The following is a 22,322-nucleotide window of genomic DNA, read 5'->3' as shown; positions in this document are numbered from 1 at the left end:
ATTAACGCGAAGTTCACTTTTGCACGCTTCTTGACATAACTTTATACTGAGTAGCTTTTTTTTAACCGAGTTTACCTGAAAATGGGGCAATAAAATTATTAGGTAATGTACCTATACCTAACAGTAATAAGCCTACTTTTGCAAACCGACTTTAAATTGTTTTCATTAATTTTCTCTTTTAATAAAAAGTACTATAAATGTTAGTTACATTTTAATCATAAAGTATGGTACAAATATTGGGGCGATAGAGTAACCTCTGTCCATCTATAACATATCCTAATATATTTATTATGATTATGAGTTTGTATGTGGAAATTTATTCATTTATGTACGTCATACTAAGCGAGACTTCTATAGTTTCGTAATAGGCCCACTTAGGAAAATTGTAAAAATAGAAATGGCAGAACCACTGCAGCTATTCCATATAGACATATGGTTTTATACACATATACTTCAGAAAGTCTAGTTAAATCATGTACAATAATATTTCCTTCTCGAGGAACTTAAATTATCAGCTGAAATAATAGATTATCAATAAAACTAGTTTTTTGATGCAACTGGAATATATACATATTAATATATGTATATAAATATTATTTTGAATTGCTGAAGAAAATACGAAGACATTTTCACAGGGTGTGTTGTTAAATCTAAGCTAAAGAATCCTGAAAATACCACCCATATTGAAAATTAATTAATTGCTACTACCAACAATTTAATTAATAATAGCCATATGCCAGTGCAAACATTATTTATTGTTAAATTTATAACAAATATAAACACGTACTAGTTAGAAGGTACCACCAATTTATAAACATGAGTTAATTGCATTGCATAAAAATTAAATTACTACACGTTGCATCGTACCGGAATATTAATGTAGTGATATATATGAGGTTGATGTTATGGTATACGATAGATCGCCATTGGTCCGTACTGGTTGGTACATTCTTTGAGGGACCTCCTATTGCTGCTTTGACTTGATCGTTCCAGTACATGGGTCCACGGGGTCTAGTACCATCAACTCTACCCTGTATGACAAGCATTCCTATGGATGCATCGTTTCTTTGTGAGACGTAACCGACGAAAGTAAGAATGCGCGATTTTTTTTTATATATTATAATTTGAGCGCGTTTCACCGCAATCTAACCTGATGTTAAGTGATGATGTGGTTCAAGCTGTTACACGCAAGCTCAAATAGTGCCTATCTGTTCTTGACTTGAAAGAATTGTGTTATTGCTGATATGATATTAAGAGTTCTGGCCAAACTCTACGTCCAGATACCCGAAGCATTCTTCTCCAGCCCCACATTTCCAGAGCGTCTATCTTTTTCCCTCTCGATTTCACGCAGGGTCCATATCCGTACCGCAAGAAATATACGGACTAATCTAGTGTAATCGGTTTCATATTTTTTTCAACTTATCGAAGTACTACTTCACTATTTCTCGTTACGTACTGATTATAGTTGAAAATATACCTATGTATGTACGTAGCAAAAGACTCAGCGAACAGTTAAGAAAATATATGGTTACATGTGAATTAGTGTTACGTGCATAAAGAGCATTGTGAGAAGTACCCTAAGTAGAATAGAATAAGAGAGGAACCAAATGTTGAAAAAGGTTTGCCAGTGAAACCACATCGTATCAATACGGAGGAAATTACGGTTCGCCGCTAGGCAGTAATAAAATCACTAAGCCGCAAGCTGCGCAGGAATAATCTTCAATCAATTACTTGCCGTCAATTTTAATACCTATACTCAACCTCGTTGTAATTTTGTATATATATCTATTACTTTCATTTATAAAGACATCTGTTAATACTTTTACCATTATGGACGTTAAGTTCAAATGGTACCACCCACCTTAAAATCTCGATTTTCTATGTTACGATAGTTAAAAAGGGGACCCTCAAGGTACTTGATAGGATACATATCAAAAAAGATCTCTCCGCTCGTATCCATTACGAGGAGTTACTGAGGTTAAAAATGTGAAATATTTGTGCTTTTTAACTTTATTATTACTAATATCCGTTCGGATCAGATCATAATAAGTAGATCTGCACTTACCGAGGTAAAATCTGGGTTATAAAATTTTATATTAAGGTATAAAAAATATATGTACTTATGTAAGCCTAGAAGTGCAAATGAGGAATCTAGAGTGAGTAAGTATAAATATACCGTATACATCAGATACCTATTCATAAACATCATGACATAGTATAAAATAAAGTCGCTGTCGCTGTTTTAACCTATGTATGCTTAAATCTGAAACTACGCAATGATTTTGAAGCGGTTTTTTTAATAGATAGAGTGACCTTCAGAGGAAGGTTATATATGTAATACATCTACACTCGTGCGAAAAATTAAATTTGGTTTAAATTTTGTATAGACAATTAATAATTTAACCTATCTTAATGTTTAACTACTTTTCAATTTTTTTTTTTATTAATTTTATTTATTGTTAACCAATTATATGTTTTATATCTTTTTGATTATTATTAATTTCTATAAACATAAGGTAACACTGTAAAATAAATGGTAAGCCATACATAAAAATCTGTAAAGAGGAGATAAATCCTATCACATATTTTACTTGTAGGCATATATTCCCATGAGGTGTCGCATACAATAGAGCCTGGTAGGCTAGTCTCATGAGGCTTCTCCGTTCCGCATTATCTGATTCTTCTTATACATAGTAGATAGTACTCACTGTCAGCTAAATAACTATACACGTATATTCTACATAAACGTGAAACAATGTGTTTATAAACGCTAGCAATACTTTATTTCATAGTTATGTAAAGAAATACAATTTTAATTAAAACAAATCCATTCAAATTGCATTTCTAGAAATCAGTGGATATGGTTTCTCTTTTAATTTTTTTTCGTTCGAGCTTTTGTGTTCCTTTGATTTTGTTTTCTTTTGAACCTTATATTCAAAACAAAAGAATTTGGTATCTCAGTGTTCTTTATGTAGCTGAAAAGTCAAAGAGAAATTGATATCTAAGAGCGCGCGAGCGTTGCAACCATCTGATATACCTACATTGAACAGCACCACGGAGATAACAAATGGATGTTAACACCCGGATTCTAATGTGTTGCCAGTTCTATATCTCAACTTTAAACAATTAAATCTTCAGTCATAAAGCCTAGTTCGTATCCATAGACGCTTACGGCGAGTTATATTCTACAGTCATTTCAGAAAGTACTACAATCGTGGAATTTATTAGTATAAAAATTTGTACATAGCATCAAGTTATTAAAACCAAGAAATTATAAAGAATCTTTCTAGATACATATCTATGTAAAAGCTTTTTGCAATCTGAATTCTTACTCCGTCAACACACGGAAATAATCTGCAATTTTAATCTTGTATGTTTTATGGGATGATCAGTGATGTGTATGTAATACCCCCTTTATAAATTAATAACGTGTATTAAACATGAAAATTTATTTATTCGGACTCAAGTTATTCAGTAATAAACGAATATCAATATTAGAACGATAAATAATATATTACTTTTCGTATCTTGCTTTTATACACAAGTGATACACAAAATAAAAATATACTTTTTTAACTAGTTAAATAAAGATTAGTAGTAGAGGCAGATTTTGCATATTTCAGTCGATTCCAATCATCTAGTCGGGGGGATGAAACACTGGGTCATGTTCAAAACTAAGTAGTTATAATTATTATATTGATATGTTTACTCATACCTTTATATAATCAAGTAAACCGAAAACAATAATACTAGGTTCAAGTCTTGCTCTAAAGCAGAATAAATATTTCTAATAAAATAAGAATAGGCAAGTATATTGCTGCGCTATAAAAATTTAATATCGGAGAGAATCAGTTCATATGAAAATGGGCTTCTTCAAATACTCCCATTCGCCCATAATAAAAAACTGTACATATTTTATAGTAAAATTAAAGAAATAAAAAATAATAAAAAATTAATATGTTAGGTAAATATATTAATACAACGGTCAAAGTTATCCCATGGATGTGTCTATGCAAGAAGCAAGCACTTTGATAAAATATTCATTCACCTACAGACGTGACCTTTATGGTTTGTGTGTATTCAGAAAATAGACCTGTATGTTTTCTTTTATATCAGCAAGTTGTAAGCAAAGTTGCAGAAAGATCAATAATATATACTTACAAGTAAATATGAAATATATTATGATCTTGTTTATGTAGATGAGATGAGCTATTATTTGAGAATCGTATAGATGATTATTAATAACTACCTTTGCAAAATAATATTTATGAAATAAAATATTCCCTAAAGTAGATTTATATGGTATATTAACCTGAAAAAATCTCTGTTATTATCATAAAATCACATTGAAAATCTGAATGTGTAATATATGTACCTAATGAAAAGCTCAGTGAACGTCTTTTGAGGTTTTCGTTGCATAAATAAAGATTGAAATAAATTATCCACAGAATTTATTGAAAGCTATTCCCACAGTTTCTTTTTTGTAATAAATAAATGTATTAATAATCTTACATTTATTTATTTGTTGAATAAGTTTGTTTTATTTGATAATATAAAGTTAAAAGTAGTGTTAATAAGTGATATTATATTTAGCATTCACTATGGTTGTATAGAAAGGGGTAGAGCCACCTCAGTAAAAAAAATAACACCGTTACGGACTCGTCTTTGGATATGTGGTATGAAAGTTATCTTATCTAAAGCGAGTTGACCAATATTGTATGTATTGAAAAATGCTCATTTGCAGGGTCGTCTGGGGCGGAGTTAATGGACTACTTGAGGTGGAGTGAAAATTTGTCTCATCGTAGAGTTTTACCAGTAGACTTTACAGTGTCTGATGAGGTAAAACTTGGTGGTGTTGGGTTTATTTTTGTACGGCTCTCTACTCGTACATTTAACTTATATATATTTAACTATATTACCACGGGACGCGGGTTGAACTCACGGCATAAAACAGTGTTTACTAGGATAAGAAATAATGGCCTGCAATTTTTTTACTAGCTCTGTTTGAATCCAAATTGATCGTTTTATTAGTAGTTTATCCATTAATCAATTGATATAAAGAATAATTTTAATTAACAATTATTACATAATAATTGTTAATTAAATTTTGTTCTTTGACTAAATGAACTAGTCGATAAATACAAGTTCAAATAGTTACCGGTAAATAGGTAAAATGTATTTTTCATTTAATTAGTAAATTATACTACTATAACAATAAAAAAAATGTAAAAATGACCGTGAAGAAGAGTCCGTTAAAAGGAGATAATAAAATTACATGATGTGGAAGCATGACATCTTAGTCCGCGGTATGACAACGTATAAATTAAACGCAGTGATCACTTGATAATGTGATAATCGTGATATACTGTTCATGTACGACGGTTATTACAGAAAAATATAATTACAGAAAACATAAATTCTTTATATCCCCTATTAATAATCATTATTATACTTCAAACAGGTCATTTTTGGCCACAATCTTATTAGTTCAGTTTACCCTAAACAAACTATAAATGAATGATGAAAACCCTCTTCATCACTTATTTGTAGGGATTTGTTGAACAACAAAATATGTCATAAAAGCATGACGAAATCGTATGGTTTCTATGTTAAAATTCCTTTTTTCCCAACAAATGTCGTAGCATTAAAAGCATAAAATCTTTACAAAAATCAAAAAGAAATTACAAAAATTTCCTAAATACTATTTATCAAGTAAATAATATCGAAAGCACAGGTAGTGTCCGAATAAAATATTAAGATTTTCGCCTTACTTTTCTATAAACGTCATAACCTAATTCCAAACAAAGCCGAATATTGTATTAAATATGCAAATTATAACCGGGTTTTTTGTTCAGGGTAAATTTAAATGCAGGTACGATGACCTGATTCGTCGGAGGTGGCCAACAATTAGAAATAAAGGAGTGCGGGGGACAGGGCGCGAATGGTGTTGGGCGGGCGGCGGTGGTAGCGGCGGGCGGCGGTGGTAGCGGCGGGCGGCGGGCGCGTCAGTCGGCGCTCGCAGCCCGCGCCTCGTGTCGCGCACCGCGCCCCAGCCGCGCCGAGCTCATGAGTGCCGGGTATTATGCCGGCGCTCCGGGGCCGCTGTCCACGTGCCGCGTGCTCGCCGCCGCCGCCGCCGCCGCTACCGCCGCGTCGCGCGCCACCACCGCCACCGTCGCCGCCCCGAATCCGCCGCCGCCTATAGCTCGCGCTCCTCGAGACCGTACACAGAAACGCACGCGATCACGCGTCCCACGTCTACCGGAATGTAAATATTTATGGATGTCAGTTTTCAGTTGTTTAGATTGGCTGTGAATTTTAAGGTACGTAAGTAACGTCTGGTGTGTCGATTTTTGCACGACATCATTTACCTGCCGTCCAGTACGTGTCGTTTATGAACATTTTTATAATGGAATTAGTAAATAATATAATTGAAAAAGCATGTTTCCTTGAATTCATTGTGTTTATATCTCTACTATATAAAATCACTACCTAATAGGTAGCCCACCTATAATCTCACTAATAGCGTACAAAGTACCCTTCTAAATTTGGATCGATAGTTTACTATTAAAAAAGTAGGTAGCGTTGGGTCGAACAGATTTTTCGCATTACATTACGTGATTAAAATAAGACAGTACGCTGTTTTAAAAGTGCTTTCAGTGATGCGCCGCCGCGACCATGCCAATTTCCTATTCACAATGCATAAACAACAAACACTACTTGTAGTCTGAACACAAGTCCATCACTACAATATTTCATTAATTATTTATTTAATATACTGTGTTTGACGAAAAACACCGTTGTATACTTTCACTAATATCATCTAAGTTTCATAGTTAAAATGAAACCTAGAAATCTGCCAATATACTGCTTATATAGGGATGTCGATTTGTTGTTATTAAGTTTGACCTTTCAACCTCATATACTGCCGACCTCGTAGTACAGTTATACCTAGCCCGAGGGAGAACAAATTGTGTAGTATCTAACCTGGGTCATGTTGCAACAATCTTATACACACATACCAACCCAATACGTGACTCTCTTCGTATCTTTTATAAACATACATAATTTATAAGCTAGAGGACAAGAGACTCTTTGTTTTTATCGAAGCGACCCAAACAAAAGCCGGTTTGGCGACTAACAAGCGATATTTCGATTTCAATGTTACACATTTCACTTCATACAATAGATACAACATGAATAAAATTATCGTTGTTATAAACATAACATATCACATATTCATTGGCATCAAATGTTTAGGTGAAAATGAAATCGACCAGGCGTGTTCGGCACATGAAGATGCTATACGTCATAGGTAATATAATCATTCAATATTATTTATATATTTAATTCGTAGTACTTAGTAGATCATAATTTATTTGGTTTTGATTTTATTAAAAGTAACCTAATCCTACTAATTGATTTAATTTTTGCTACAGTAGCTAGATTTTGGACTTAATTTAACTTAGAACTATCTTCTACTTAATTTAATGTAATTTTGCTTAAAAAACTAGCATATTATATAACTTTGCAGTGATCATGTACATAATTATAATAAACTTAATGTATCTATTTCGTGTGTCTTGCGTATACAATATATACAGCTACGTGTATCTTTGTAATCTAAAATTATAAGAAAAATACCAATTTTTAATTAACTTTAATGAAATTCATATTTTTTTATGTTTTATCAAGTGTAAAATTGCAAATTTGCTTAAGGAACATTCATATTCGTTGTATTTTAAAATTGTTCCAACCGAAATGTAGATAAGACTACATTATACAAAGATATTATAAGATTACATTTTTTGCTGTAAGGATAATTTATCGTTACAATATTTACAATTATTTTCGCTATAAAGTTAGGTGATTGCAGAAGTGATATTTGCTCGTCACTAAATTATGAGCAGTAGAAGGCAAAACTAATGTACAAAATATTCTTTAATTGGTTATTATGTTACACATTGAATTCGTCGGTTTTTCAATTTACTGAATTAAGTTCTACTTTATATAAACTACATACTTCACTCTATTTTTTAAGTTCTATTCGTTAACTACTCCAATTTGGAAAATGTTTCATAACTTGATTTCTATGATTTTGTCCTATTTGCTAGTTTGCTCACAAAAGATTGAATAAAAATATTAATAGAGTTGGCCTTTGCTAAGTAGTAGACCATTTTACAGGTTAATTGTATAAAAATAGGAGTTTTTTTTAATACTCGGTTTACCTGCTGTTTATATACTTTCATCATAATAACATAACGTGGTTGCATAACTCCTTCATGCAATGCGTTCTCCACAATACTGCACACTATTCATGAGTACGGTTTCTATAACACAGAAGCAAACATCTAACAACGTGCACGGAACTCTTGCAGTTGTTTCTTACTGTTTGTGAGTTCATAATTACACCGTGTGAATTTTATAACGTGAAACCGATGTGACCGAGTTATTATCAATGGTATACCTCTTCGTGAACTAGTAATCTGCGCCAAACTATTAAACAAGGTTCATTAAATTAAAAAAATGGTATAGTTAACTATTTTATTTTCTGAAATTCATTTTTCATTATTCAGTACCAATTCTAACTATCTGTGTCGAAATCTTCATGAAGCACCCATTAGAATATCTTAGGTACGAATTCCATACCTTATTTTACCAAATTATTTAAGATATTAGACAGGATTCTCTCCTATAATATTGACGAATATGTAAATAATGATTGTTGAATCATGATTTGAATTACGGGTGATAAAGTATTAAACTTCTCTCCATGATTATTTATTTAATAATTTTAACTGCGGTCATTAAGTGTGCGGATACCGTGCGTGACGTGTGTCGGAATCAAAACCGAATAGATATATTTTTACTGGAATATATAAAAAATATATCTATTGGCAACTATATTGAAAAAAATGAAAAAAAATTAATTTAAGGAAATAAACATTTTTTTCATTTTCATTTTTTCATCAGCTAAGTAACAGATATTATACCACTAGCATTGCCGGGATTGGGCTTTCCTAACATTCTCACTTGTTTTCCAAAGAGAAGGAGCTCTTTGCAAATATAGCCAGAGAAGTAGAATAACTATACAATGTGTACTCAATAAATACCTCTCACAAATATTATAACCAGAATGATGAGTATGATAGAAGTATGCATATGAGCTATACATTTAATATTCCTATGATATACGCTTCTGTTTACAAGATAATGTAAACTACAATTCAAAGGATATATCAAGTTGATTCTAGCATCTTTTGTAACTGATGTAATTACAAACTTTGAAGATAGTTATGACAGGATGAATGTCATCGTATGTTATAATGTAACTAGGTATGTTTATGCTTTTGAAATGAGATTAAAATACCTACATATGAAATCTTTTGAGAGAGTAAATATAAAAATTAGGTGTACTTATTCAAAGCTAAACCTATACTAATTCTAACAGAGGCAGCAAGCGTTATATGCCCGGTAAAGCAGCGCCATCTATAGAGTCCAATTGTATTTCCAAACAATCTAGGAGTTTATTTTAAATTTACACACAATATTTTATCGAAATCGGTCTAGTGTTTTAGGAATGGTTAGATGACAACTCAACGTATGTAATTATATTGAGATAGCATTACGCAGAAAGAGAATGATAGAGCCAATTTTTGTTATGAAAAATTACTTTCATGATAACGAACTCTGGCACCACCACCACAAATTTGATTTCACAAAGTTATGAGCCGCCGTGAGTACGCCAGCACGGGACGTCATCGTATAAATACAAAAATTATGCCAAACCCAAGCGGTTTCGTCCTTCGTCATATTATATATTAAAAAATATAACATATGCTCAAGATTATAATCCTGGGATTATAGAGCCGTTTCTCAACTGTTACTGTTATGGTTAAAGTTAATACGATTCGACGAATAAAAGAACAGAATCATATAGATATTTTTCAGGATATCAGAGTAACTACTATATCAGAATTCTACTAGAATTCTGATATAACGGATCCTCACTATTTTCGATTTAAATAAGTATTCAGCCTGATATCATGATAAATATATGATTCTGTTCTTTTATTCGTCGAATCGTATTACCTTTATAGATACTTTATAAGTATAGAAGTTTATACAATCGTTGAATATTTGTTAAAATTGCTTAAACAGTTTAACGGATTGGAATGCCTAATTATCTGACGGAATTTTTACCAGTATTACCTTACTTCTTAGTTTTCAAGTATCAAAAATGTGCGTAAACATTATAAGTATAATTTTAGATATATATAAAATTCTCGTGCTAAATGTTAGTTACCATACACCTCCGAAACGGCTTGGCCGATTTTTATGAAATTTTATATGCATATTCAGTAGGTCTGAGAATCGGCTACTATCTATTTTTCATAAAGTGAGTAAAGTAAAGTTTTCCTAAGTGAAGGGTTCTCCACCCCTAACATTATTTTTTTATTTTTTGGGCAAATTTTTTTATTTATATTAATTTAGAAGATGGCATTAAAAAATACATACAACCGTAAATTTTCGCCCTTCTAGCATCAACCGTTATTTTTAAATAGCGATTTTAATTTATATGGCAGAACAACGTTTGCGGGGTCAGCTAGTATAATATAATAATATGAATATTGCTTTACACGAACTGATTTATATCAGTACACAGATAAAGTAAGATTATGCAGAAAGTAGGAATTCTTAAAGACGATTGTTATTATGGTGTTTATTGTTTTTTCATAACTTCTAAATACCTACTTAATATGACAAAACCAATAGAATTCAATCTCAATTAAAATTTAATATAAATATCATATTAATAGACAGTAGGTATGAGATAATACTTTATTATTATAAACGTACAACATTTATTTGAAAATAATACGAGCTAATTTTATTGTCTGTGCTTCTCATCTCTAAATCATTCCGAACAGACGGATTTGACGTATCATAAGAGTCTGTAATAGACCTACTATGAATAAAAATAATTTTAATTTTAATTTTTTTACCAATTTTATTGTACTTTCCGCAAGACTTATAGAAACGAATGTCCAATTGAGCATACTTCGGTGAAATCTTAATTGAAAAGGTCTACCATTTTAGTTGGTATCTACTGCCACATTGGTTATAAAACCAATATGGCAGATACGAAGGTTAAATAATACAATTACGAAGGAAAAAACATAGGTATTTCATTATTGAAACTGTTTTTCTGTTAAAATTTACCGAGATCAAAAATATTTTGCGTGGGAATTGCATACAGGTTAAGAGACATGCTCTGAAAAGGCAACGCCTAGAATCATAGGTGTCACATGATAACGTGACATTTAGTGATGTTTATGTATGTATATATGCGACTGTTATCACTTACTATCACGTGGGCCGTCAGATTGTTTGCTAGTTCAATAATATAAAATAAATTATTTATACCTTCGTACATCTTGTAAGGTACACAAAATGATATATTATTTTTGCTGACGGCCCATTATGGCTATGATGGAATTTTATTAAACATTAGAAAACGTTATGTCTATCCTATCCGTTAACATTATTTAAATTAAGTAGGTAGCTACGGCTACTATATAAATAACAAACACAGCTTTACCTAATAGTCGTGTTGACTGACTGTACATTTATTAAATTGGACGTAACATATTATGGTTTCTATTTACTTCCTCCTTATAGCTGTTAAAGTAGAACATTGATTGAAGAGTTTTAGTACTATATAGTTGTACTTACATTCTGTAACACAAAAACAACTAGAGGAATTTAAATAAATAATTAGGAACTATAAAAGATAATACCTACATTGTCTATGAAATAGACGTCAAGTAACATTGCTGTAAATCTTTTCACTTATAGATTTACGATCGTGAATTGTACCACAACAAACAAAACATTCCAAACAATGACTTTCATCTGTAACACCAACACTCGTGTTACATTCGTTAGGAAATGTATAAACTAATGGAAAAAAAATTCATTTGGCGGGTACTCTTTTAAATTTACTATTATCTATTAACTCATTCACTCATGTACTCCAATATGTCTATAATACAAATCTCTTGTTGTTTAAAATAAGCTTGCTTTATAGATATATTACTACAATATTTTTCATATAAATTACGTTGATATACGTAAAATCTATAATTAAATACACAAAATAAAACATTTTTTATAATAAATGCGTGTTAATTATTATAAATAATGCTTTACTTGACAGCCTAAATAGGCAAAATTATATATAATTAAGACTAAAGAAGAATAGAGTGTAGCATTCATTTAAACTACTATAAATGTACAAAACTAACCGTATCTAGCAATACCTGGCCATAAGTACATATTATTTGTGATACAAAACATATGTTGTTGCATATGTACTTGCTACAAATAAGAAAAACTACATTCGCATATTATTAGAAAGCTAATGAAATGCTTAAACTAATTAAAAATGCAATAAATTAATCTACCTTGGTCTACTTATTTGTATTATTAAATAATGGATTGAGTACAACAAATACTAAAAAATATTGGGCCCTAAATTTGATAAAAACCGTGTATAAAACAATATGATACTATATACAAGATACATACATATATACCTATTGACTCATTATGAACTAGCACAATCTCGTTTACATAACAATATTATTCTAATACTGACTACTTCAAAACCAACAGCGAAACATGTATTAAATATTTATTTTATCGTATTTGCTTCCAAATGTATGTATATATGTCATCCCATATGTATGTTATGAAATTAAACTGTGAATAACAGCTAACGCTACAATAACCTACTTATATATTGAATCACAGAAAAAGCTATTATATCTCTAAGAAATGTCAATATTGTAAAATAAAACCACCTACTTTGTATAGCAACCCTTATTAAATGAACCAGTTGCACAAGGCAAATCATGCCGAAGAAAATTAACTTCCTAACATAACGCCAATGTTTCTCGCTAGCTAACTATAGACATAATATACCTAATACCATATTCAACGCGTGAGAATAATTAAGGCCGAAACTTTGGCAGACATGTTACCCTTGCACCCTCATTCAACAACTTGTTTATGATGCTATTGAATTGCTGCGTAAGTTTTGATAAATTATGAGCACCGTAAAAATTTTATACTACAAATTTACTAAAGTTGATATAGGTAGACTGACGTATATCAATCAGTTCGAAATGATTGTATAAAATATACAAACAAAATAGGTAATTTGTTATTTATATGGGTAAAGTATGTTGATATTAAATTAAACAGTATTGATAAAATTTCCATGACAAACACAGAGTAAAAAAAATACTTCGTACAAAATTTATTTTAGTATGGACTTGTAAGTTACAGACACACAAATTACGTAGCATTACGTAATGCCAAACTTGTATTATGCGGGAATCGAATCGCAATTGAAGCAGTCTCGGAAACTACTGCACTGGATTAGAAATGATGTTAAAAAGTTCTAAAAAAACAAATTGTATTGTAATTGTATTTATATTTCAGCGGTGTTGTGTTCCGACTTCGTGTACCCATTACGACCAACTCCGTAACCTTCATATGTACTCATAGAACTATCGTAACTTTGTAGATACCTTGCTACTAATTGTCTATAATAATTGACGCATTAAAACTTTTGAATGAAAAATATTCACAATTATAGCTAATACCTTGATTTTTAATTGTGAATATTTTCATTCATAAGTTTTCATAGGTCTATCCTATCCTACCTATCATATTAAATTGCTATTTTTTATTTCTTTATACTATTTGGAACTCTTAATGTTAGTCGTGATTCGTAATCATATGGCAATGTATAATTCTGTATAACATAATAAAGCATATCTTAAATTATCCACATTTAAACATACTGTCGTTATATAACATTACATTCTTTGTTCAATTTAAGTTATGTTTTATGAATAGATTTTCCTTAGCTTAGCGAGTGTCTTTAAAGTATTTATTTACATAAGTAATCACACCGTTACACCGTTTCATTACGCATAACTATATGGGTATATACGCTAAAGGCAGGATTAATTTAAAAGTGAAATAAAGTGCCTACGATAGTAAGTGAAAACCATAAACAACATAATAGCTATCTTCACACAGTAGCTCACTTGTAGCTCGTATTCACAAATCCGACAGACATTCGTACTGACGCGACCCTATCGACAAAATTTTAAACTACAGTATTTATTTGTTACGGTATTGTCCTCGTATAATAATATTATAAATATAAGCGATAATATGAAAAATCCAAGTTAGTGCCATCGCTAAGGCATAAATAATACATATTTCCTTAGTAATCAATATATTACAAAATCACACCATCAATACATAATTATGTGCCTCATTTATTATTATAAACGAGTTGTTGACCTAAGTCTACATTGACTAACATAACATTATGTATTGTAGTACATTGAAATATTGTCAAAACTAACATATGTACCTAACGTGTGTATAAAATGAATATTTCGATAATGTATATTTTGCTCGTTATTCAATAGAAGTTTTAATGTATATATACATTCATTCCCGAATAATCTTCAGTTAAACAGTTTTCAAAATAGATGTACTGTCACTGCAAGCAATATCTATTAGAGATAATCCACCTGTGTCAAGACTGTGTACCTACTTATCTAAATATTTTTGTATGCACTTTATTGAAGTATAACATTTTTTTTTAAATATACAATTAATATCATATTAGTCGTAAAAAATGGAATTTATTTTTCTTCTTTATTTGCCTGTATATGCCTATTAAAAAATCTAAATCGTAATTCTAAATCTTTACAGAGGCAGTGACTAATTCTTTCAATATAAAATGTACCTACATAGTCAGTAGCCGGTAAAAGTATCACGTATGTATCGTTTACAATAATAAACAGTATTCTGCGTTGTCATAATCCTGACTGTATATACTAAATAAGTAATCCGATACCGACAGACCGACGTATCGTGCTATTCGTACTATCCGAGTAGTAACAAAATAAGAATATTTCGTGTACTTCGTCTTTTTAGAATACGCCTGCAAGAGAAAGAATACTTATAATGAAAACATTTAAATCTACCATTGAATAATTTACTGAATACTGCGTGAACCGTCATCCTTGGAAAAACCGTATCGTCTAATAGAATAAGTATTATATGTATATGGTACATATAATACTTACTCTATTAAAGGCATAACAAAAAAATACTGTAATGCTATAGTAATTTAAAAGATAGCTACATATTTTTTTTAAACCTTTATTTACTGAGACATTTAAAAAAAACTAAAACTGAACGGTGTATTGTCCATTTTTCTAAAAAGTAGGACCCTACTTAATTATTTCCGGTCCTGCTTTAAATAACTGATTTCCTAATGTATACCATCTAAACTTCATTAAAAATGCAGTGCATAAGAAACAATAGCATCATAAATTATATTTTTATTAGGAAATAATATAAACTTGTATTCGGCATACATTCTTACTTATAAGTTCGATACATGATTTTTTTTAATTTGACAAAAATACTAAGTATTTTCCAATACTCGAATAATATGTTAGTTATAAACCAAAGTACTGAATTAACCTAAATATTTTCTATTGTTTAATTAGGCTAAATATATATATGTCCGAGTATGTGTTAATAGAAATTAAATAAGATTATCATTCGTATATGTATTTATTTACATAACAAAATGTTTTGCAAATGACCAACAGATTCAGTTAAGAGCATGAAATAACTTCACTATTTAAATTATTACAACTATTATATATATATGGGCACAAACATTAACTTTTAATTGTTTTTTTAATTCTAGAAACCTAATCTATTTGTTTAAATTGTATTACAAACGAATGACCTAACGAAACCAATTAGGTATAACAAGAAAATAATTTTTTAGTATATGACAAAATAGCATACGATAAAAATGTAATGTCCAATAGTTATGTATTAATATGCTAGTGTTATATATAAGGTATGAGATGTGTCCGTATCAATCTTTGCAGTGAGAGTAAGAGTGGTGGCGACCGGCTGGCGACGCCTCGGATGTCTCTGCTGGGAAAACCGCTCAGTTACCGCGCCACGCGACGCGACGCGCGATATCGCCGTCTACAGTCCAAGTTCTACAACTTCCTCGAACGACCCAGGGGTGTAAAGGCTGTCCTGTATCATATGATTGTGTAAGTCTTCTCCAGCGAGACATTAACCCACTTTTTCTATTTGTAAACAACACTGTTTTCGTGATACTTATCAACTACCAGAAAGAATAACAAAACACTTTGTGTCGAGATTAATGTAAATAACGGTTAGAAATTTATGTATAGCACAAATTTACAAGCACAATTTACTTGCCATATTAGTTGTATTACTTTTTTGTCTCCCTACAGTATCTAAAAGATTTATGCTAATTCTCCTCCTCTTCCTCATAATTGCCATTTTATTTTTGAGTCTATGAGGTTCTCGCCTTTCCTCATGTAAAAAAATGACTTTTTATCTGAGAGCGAAAAACTTCATATACAATCGTTTATTTGTAACAATAAATCTGAATACGCTATACTTATTTTAATTTTGATTTTCACTGCAAAGAGCATTTCACGAGGTTGTTTGCTGTTACATTCACAACAAATGTTTGAAGCCGTCGGTCTGTGAGTTTAAAGTTTACTAGCTGTCGTACTGTGCTCTCTCATTACACATATATACTGTGTTCTCGTATTTATTTCTAACTGCTAAAAGAGAGTCTTAATTCGACTTATATACCTACGTTATCTCCGCCCAAACTAAATTAATTCCAATAATTACTTTTACGATCGATTTATTCTTGTGTTGATTTCATATGCAAATTTACGTCACAAATGGTAGTCGTTATTTTTAGGGTTTACCTACTTAACTTTCCCTAAATAGCATGAAAAGACTTAACAAAGTCAAGCGTTACTTTCTTACCCGTAGGTAATACTCATAAATATCCTGAATAAATACGTCTGTATTTTTATGCAGGTTCCTGATGGTGTTCATGTGTTTGTCGCTGTCTGTATTCTCTACGATCGAAGAATACGAGGCGAAGGCTGGGATAGTTCTGTTTTACATGGAAACTGTTGTTGTAATCTGGTTTGCTATCGAGTTCTTTCTAAGGTAATTATTTCTTTATTAGCAGTATACTTAAATAATTAGTATAGCCCCTAAATAAATACCGTATCCTCACAGATTTAATTAACTATTATACTTTTTCCTTTAGCTATTTAAGCATACGTTTTATAAGAGTTAGCATCTCTCTTATGAGAATACATCTTATAAGAATAAACTCTTCTGAGAATGAACTCCACATTCAGACAAAACCTTCAAAGTTAATGTATATAAAGAATTGCTTACAAATTAAGCTAAAAAAAACTGCTTATAGGTATAAATATCTTGTTGAGAACAATACAAATCTTTTTGTTAATTAATTTGTACTTGAATAATAAAAAAAAATACGTATGTTTTATTTAAGCGAACTGTTAGTTTGCCTCACAATATTTAAATTTTGCTCCCAAAGAGTTATATATTATACATTTTTTTTTTATACCACTTAGGTGGCAAACAAGCATACGGCCCATCTGATGGTAAACGGTTACCGTAGCCTATGGACGCCTGGAACACCATGGGTGTCACATACGCGTTGCCGGCCCTTAAGAAACCTTAATATACCCTTCTTGAAAACCCCCATGCTGTAGTCTCTCGAGAAAACCTCGGCAGGTAGTTCATTCCACAATCTAAGTGTACGCGGGAGGAAGCTCCTCTGAAACCGCACTGTCCGAGACCACTTAGGTTCCAGCGTGTGGGGATGAATTCCCTGTCGATGGCGAGCGGTGCGATGGTAAAAGGTAGCCGTAAGCATCATGTCAAACAATTCATCAGAACACAGTCCGTTGTATATTCGGTAGAACACACAAAGCGATGCGAAGTCTCGCCTCAAGCTAAGTGGTTCGATACCGTTAGAGAGATTGGGATCATCGACAATTCTCATAGCACGTCTCTGAACCGAGTCAAAAGGACCGAGCTGGTATCCAGGTGCTCCTGCCCAAAGATGAGAGCAGTACTCCATGTGCGGCCGAACTTGCGACTTATACAATAGAAGTCTCTGGTTCGCAGTGAAGTACCGCCTCGCTCTATTCAGCACACCGAGCTTCTTGGACGCCAGCTTGACCTTTTCTTCGAGGTGACTACGGAACTCAACTGTGCTAGAGATGTCGACACCGAGAATCCCAATGCTCTTAGAGATGGTAATGGACGTGTTCTGGAATTGCGGAGCCACAGCAAAAGGGGTTTTCTTAGCGGTGAACGCGCAGGCTTGTGTCTTGGTAGGGTTGAATTGAACTAAGTTCAATCGCCCCCAATCGGTGACTCTGGTGAGAGTACTCTCGATTTCAGACACAAGCTGTTCGCGCTTTGACTCCGAATACATATTGTATAATACATATACATATATCCTTCCTTTATAGGATTATTAAATTATTATTATTTATAAATTATTTATATTATTATTAAATTTATGTTTATTATTGCCATCACATTTCTTGTGACATACATTTTACCAAAGTTCAGTTATTTCATTTGTTCGGTTCTTGTTATTAATCGCTGTGCGTATGTATTTATTTTAAACTTTTAAACGGTGGTGACATATTGGATTCGTAATCCGTCACCATTTTGTATTTCAGTAGAAATATATGTGATATACGTGCATTATAATAAATTATTTATATAGAATATTATTTTACAATATTTTACACCTAAGTACACGGTAAAGTAAATTGATAGAAAGTCATTGATTTAATTTGTTTATTATAAATTAGAATGACGAATAGGTATTATATTAATATGTATGTTAATAACTAGCGATAATTATAAACTTTCGTATCTCCAATGCCATTATTTTTTTCATGCTCAAAAATTTTACAGTTTCGGTCTTTAATATATATTCAAAAGAACAATGAACTGCCTTGGTATCTTGATAAGAATATAGGTCCTATGTATATGCAGTAAAGAAGTTTTGGCATGAATTACATAATTTAAAGCTACCATGACATTCCTTTGTTATGGTACAAATAAAAAAAACAAAGTATGCCCTAAAGTAGATAATATATGCACTAGGATCTTATATTTTAAGTAACATAGGAATACACACTAAAATGTTATATAATACTTATTTTAATATCTACGACCGGCACAGTTAACAGAATGTGACGCACTCGTACCTACTCGTAGATAAGCTCAGAGAGCTTACCGCGCCTGAAGTGATTCGTCACTCAATGAGACGGATTGCTCCGCTTCAACAGGCTTTCATTCCATTATTATATTTTTGTTTATTTTCTGTTCACTTAAAACAAAGTATTGCTTTTATTTTCAATAGTTACAGAACAACAGCAAAGTTTCTTTGGATTTATTTGGATAAAGAATGTTACTGTCTATTTAACTTATGTATTTGAGACAGGTCTCGTTTAGTACAAAAATCATTTCCGTAATACCTACTCAGCCTCATAGCCTTAGAGTCATAGAAATTAATTTAATTTAATGAATTCAGGTTATAATACAAAACCAAACGTATTCTGTTATATCATATAGAAATCTATAGAAATACTAATTACATATTTTAATTAAATTATATTACTATCTAAGTAGGTATGTTGAATTCATCCTACTAATCAGCATTATCCTCGATCCTTTGCCAAAACTAATTAAGCAACTAGCCTCACTAATCGGGGTCTAGTCCTCTTGAATTGGTTTTATCTTATCCATAAAATTATCAGTAGGTAGGGTTTAAGTGATAAAATTAAATGTGAAAGTACAAAGTTTATGTTCTGTATGTGTATTTGGTCGATAATAGGGACAATATTTAAATTCGACATGAATACATGAATCTTACTATAAGTTAAACGTACTATTATCGGAAAAGTATTGTGCTTTTGCAACAATAATAAAAAATATATTATATTTATTTATTTAATATTATTATGAAATATAGATCAATCAAACAATAAGCAATATTTTGCAAATTTCCACAACATTAAATTAATCACTAATATTAATTTAAAGGTGTGGAGTAATATTAGCCAGAGCTCATGTAAGAAAATGAAAACATTTTATACGGTGAAAATTTTATTATATCCTTAATGGCAACAGATATTCTAATATTACTTTTTTCGACGCATGCTGATGGTAGATTAAATATTTCATAGTTATAAAACGGAATCATTTAATATTGATACGTAGTCTATTTTGATATAATAAAAAAAAATTGAATTCTACTTACATGCCTTCACAACTTGAAAAATTGATCTAAAACGGCTGGAAGACCCTGTTTAAAAAATATTTTATAATCAATATATATATCATCGCTCAGTGATATTATATAGTATAAACTTTCTGTATACCTTTATAAAGAATACTGTTGGGTAAAGGTATTGACGCTAGCGTAGCAGACTGCCGTCGTGAATCGACGTCATCGTCTTGACAACGTATAAAATACTCTTTTTTCCGATTAAAAAATAATCTATTTATATGTTTGATAGTCTGTGCAAAATAATATCTGTGTAAAATATGAGGCAATATTATTAGTTATATAATATTAAGTTAAATAGCGTAAATTTATATATATATATATATATATATATATATAATAAATATATATTTGTACGACCTCTTTACTCTCTGGGGGCCCGAAAAACATTACCAACGTACCCCGACATGGTTAATCCGACCCTGGCCACAACACAGAGATACCTAAATCTATAACACCCCTATGGGAGGTCCTATACTAACCACTATATGTCACTTTCACGCGACACCCCTTTTCACACATATTATTTATCTCATTTACGAATACAATTTATCGTCGATTTTCCTGTTCCGAGGAAGTTCTTATTTTAATTGTAGGTACTTTGTTACGAACACTTAGCTATAAATGATTATTAAATCTATAAATGATTATTTCGCAAAGAAAAAACTATACAGTTGCAATTGCAGTCAATCTATACAATGTAATTAATTGACCAGGTGCCTACATACCATACATACATACATACCTCATTAATATAAAAAAAAAATTACGTTAATTATAAAATATCATAGTGGCTTAATAGTTTACTACAAAAGTCGTTCGTATCTGGCAGACAGAAAATACTTTGTCCAATTGATGGAATATAATAAAATTTACTCTGACTCTACAGAAATACCAATAACAAATTAATTAACCTGAGAGATAACTTTTGTATAGAATACTCAAGAGTATATTCTCCTATAAAATATTTGTAAAGTTTTTTATATTTATAGCATATAATATAAATAATTTTTTGTTTTTTCGTCTGTGTAAAAACACATACATTTCTTACAGATACAAAAACTTACAAAAATACATCTAATAAAATATTCCTAAGTTTAATTGACATGTATGAACCTGTACCTATGTACAACCAACAAGTTAGTTGTTAAAAAAGTAAACCATATTTGTTTCCTTTAAGGTTGTAGTATGACGATACAGATACGTAATTCGTCGTAAAAAGTATTCTGATGTTCATGTGCATGTACTTTTTTAATATTATTTATCTAAAACAAATAAACTGCTTGAACTTTACTAAGTTTAAATACTCTGTGTATAATAAATAATATAACGGTAGCTTATTAAAATTTACGTTTTTTGTGTATCACATTAAATATATACTACTGAAACAAAAATTGTTTTTGCTTGCCGGCATGAATTACTTGTAAATAACATGTAACTGTCGAAAATATTTCATTTTACAGAATTATCGTTATGTTTATTTATCTAGACTACAGAAATCTAAATACTTGCTCTATAATTATTGGTTTGGATGTAACTGTACGAAAATAAACCTGTTGGGAGTGAAAGAAAAGTCTCGAAATATCTAAATTCAATCTTTAGGTAGAACAGAAAAGAAATTATTTGCTTTCATTACTTCCAATACGAAAGTGCAAAAGAATAAGGAATTGGGTTTTACGATGAGTATTTAGAGAAGCAAATGTAAGTGGGGACGTCGGTCGAGGACTGTCGAGAACGCACTAGAAGGACGATTGCAAATCAAAATGGTAATATTTAGAATAGGTCTACATTTTTAGAGGAGGCTTACATATAGAGTATTTATTTATTCCCCTATAGACAAGGAAATTGCTTACACGACGGATGTAGTATACTTGATGATAATCTCAATTGATCAATCACCGCGCTGTACACAGAAAGTATTTAAAACAGCACACAGTCTTATAGTTTTATTAAAAATAATTAATTTTAAAATTCAGATTACTATGGGGCATGGCTAAGGATAGACGACACA

At 31.1% G+C, this 22,322-nt stretch overlaps 1 protein-coding gene across 1 annotated transcript in view; it reads left to right on the top strand.

Moving 5' to 3' along the window:
• Nucleotides 1-4,744: 4,744 nt before the first annotated feature.
• The window catches only part of LOC131845410 (potassium voltage-gated channel subfamily KQT member 1-like), a gene marked incomplete at its 5' end in the record, with an annotated part of 60,658 nt that continues 43,080 nt past the window's right edge, over nucleotides 4,745-22,322 (top strand). Inside the window, 5 exons of the mRNA XM_059194474.1 lie at nucleotides 4,745-4,885; nucleotides 5,897-6,268; nucleotides 7,261-7,315; nucleotides 16,008-16,181; nucleotides 16,996-17,130. Of these exons, the coding sequence (XP_059050457.1) occupies nucleotides 4,745-4,885; nucleotides 5,897-6,268; nucleotides 7,261-7,315; nucleotides 16,008-16,181; nucleotides 16,996-17,130 (877 nt within the window). The remainder of the gene's footprint in view (nucleotides 4,886-5,896; nucleotides 6,269-7,260; nucleotides 7,316-16,007; nucleotides 16,182-16,995; nucleotides 17,131-22,322) is intronic.

This window comes from Achroia grisella, unplaced genomic scaffold, assembly GCF_030625045.1.
Source record: "Achroia grisella isolate CSIRO2021 unplaced genomic scaffold, CSIRO_AGI_Agris_v1 utg4646, whole genome shotgun sequence".
Lineage (NCBI taxonomy): Eukaryota > Metazoa > Arthropoda > Insecta > Lepidoptera > Pyralidae > Achroia > Achroia grisella.
The sequence above is the reverse complement of the archived record's forward strand: the minus strand, read 5'-3'. Positions and strand labels throughout refer to the sequence as shown.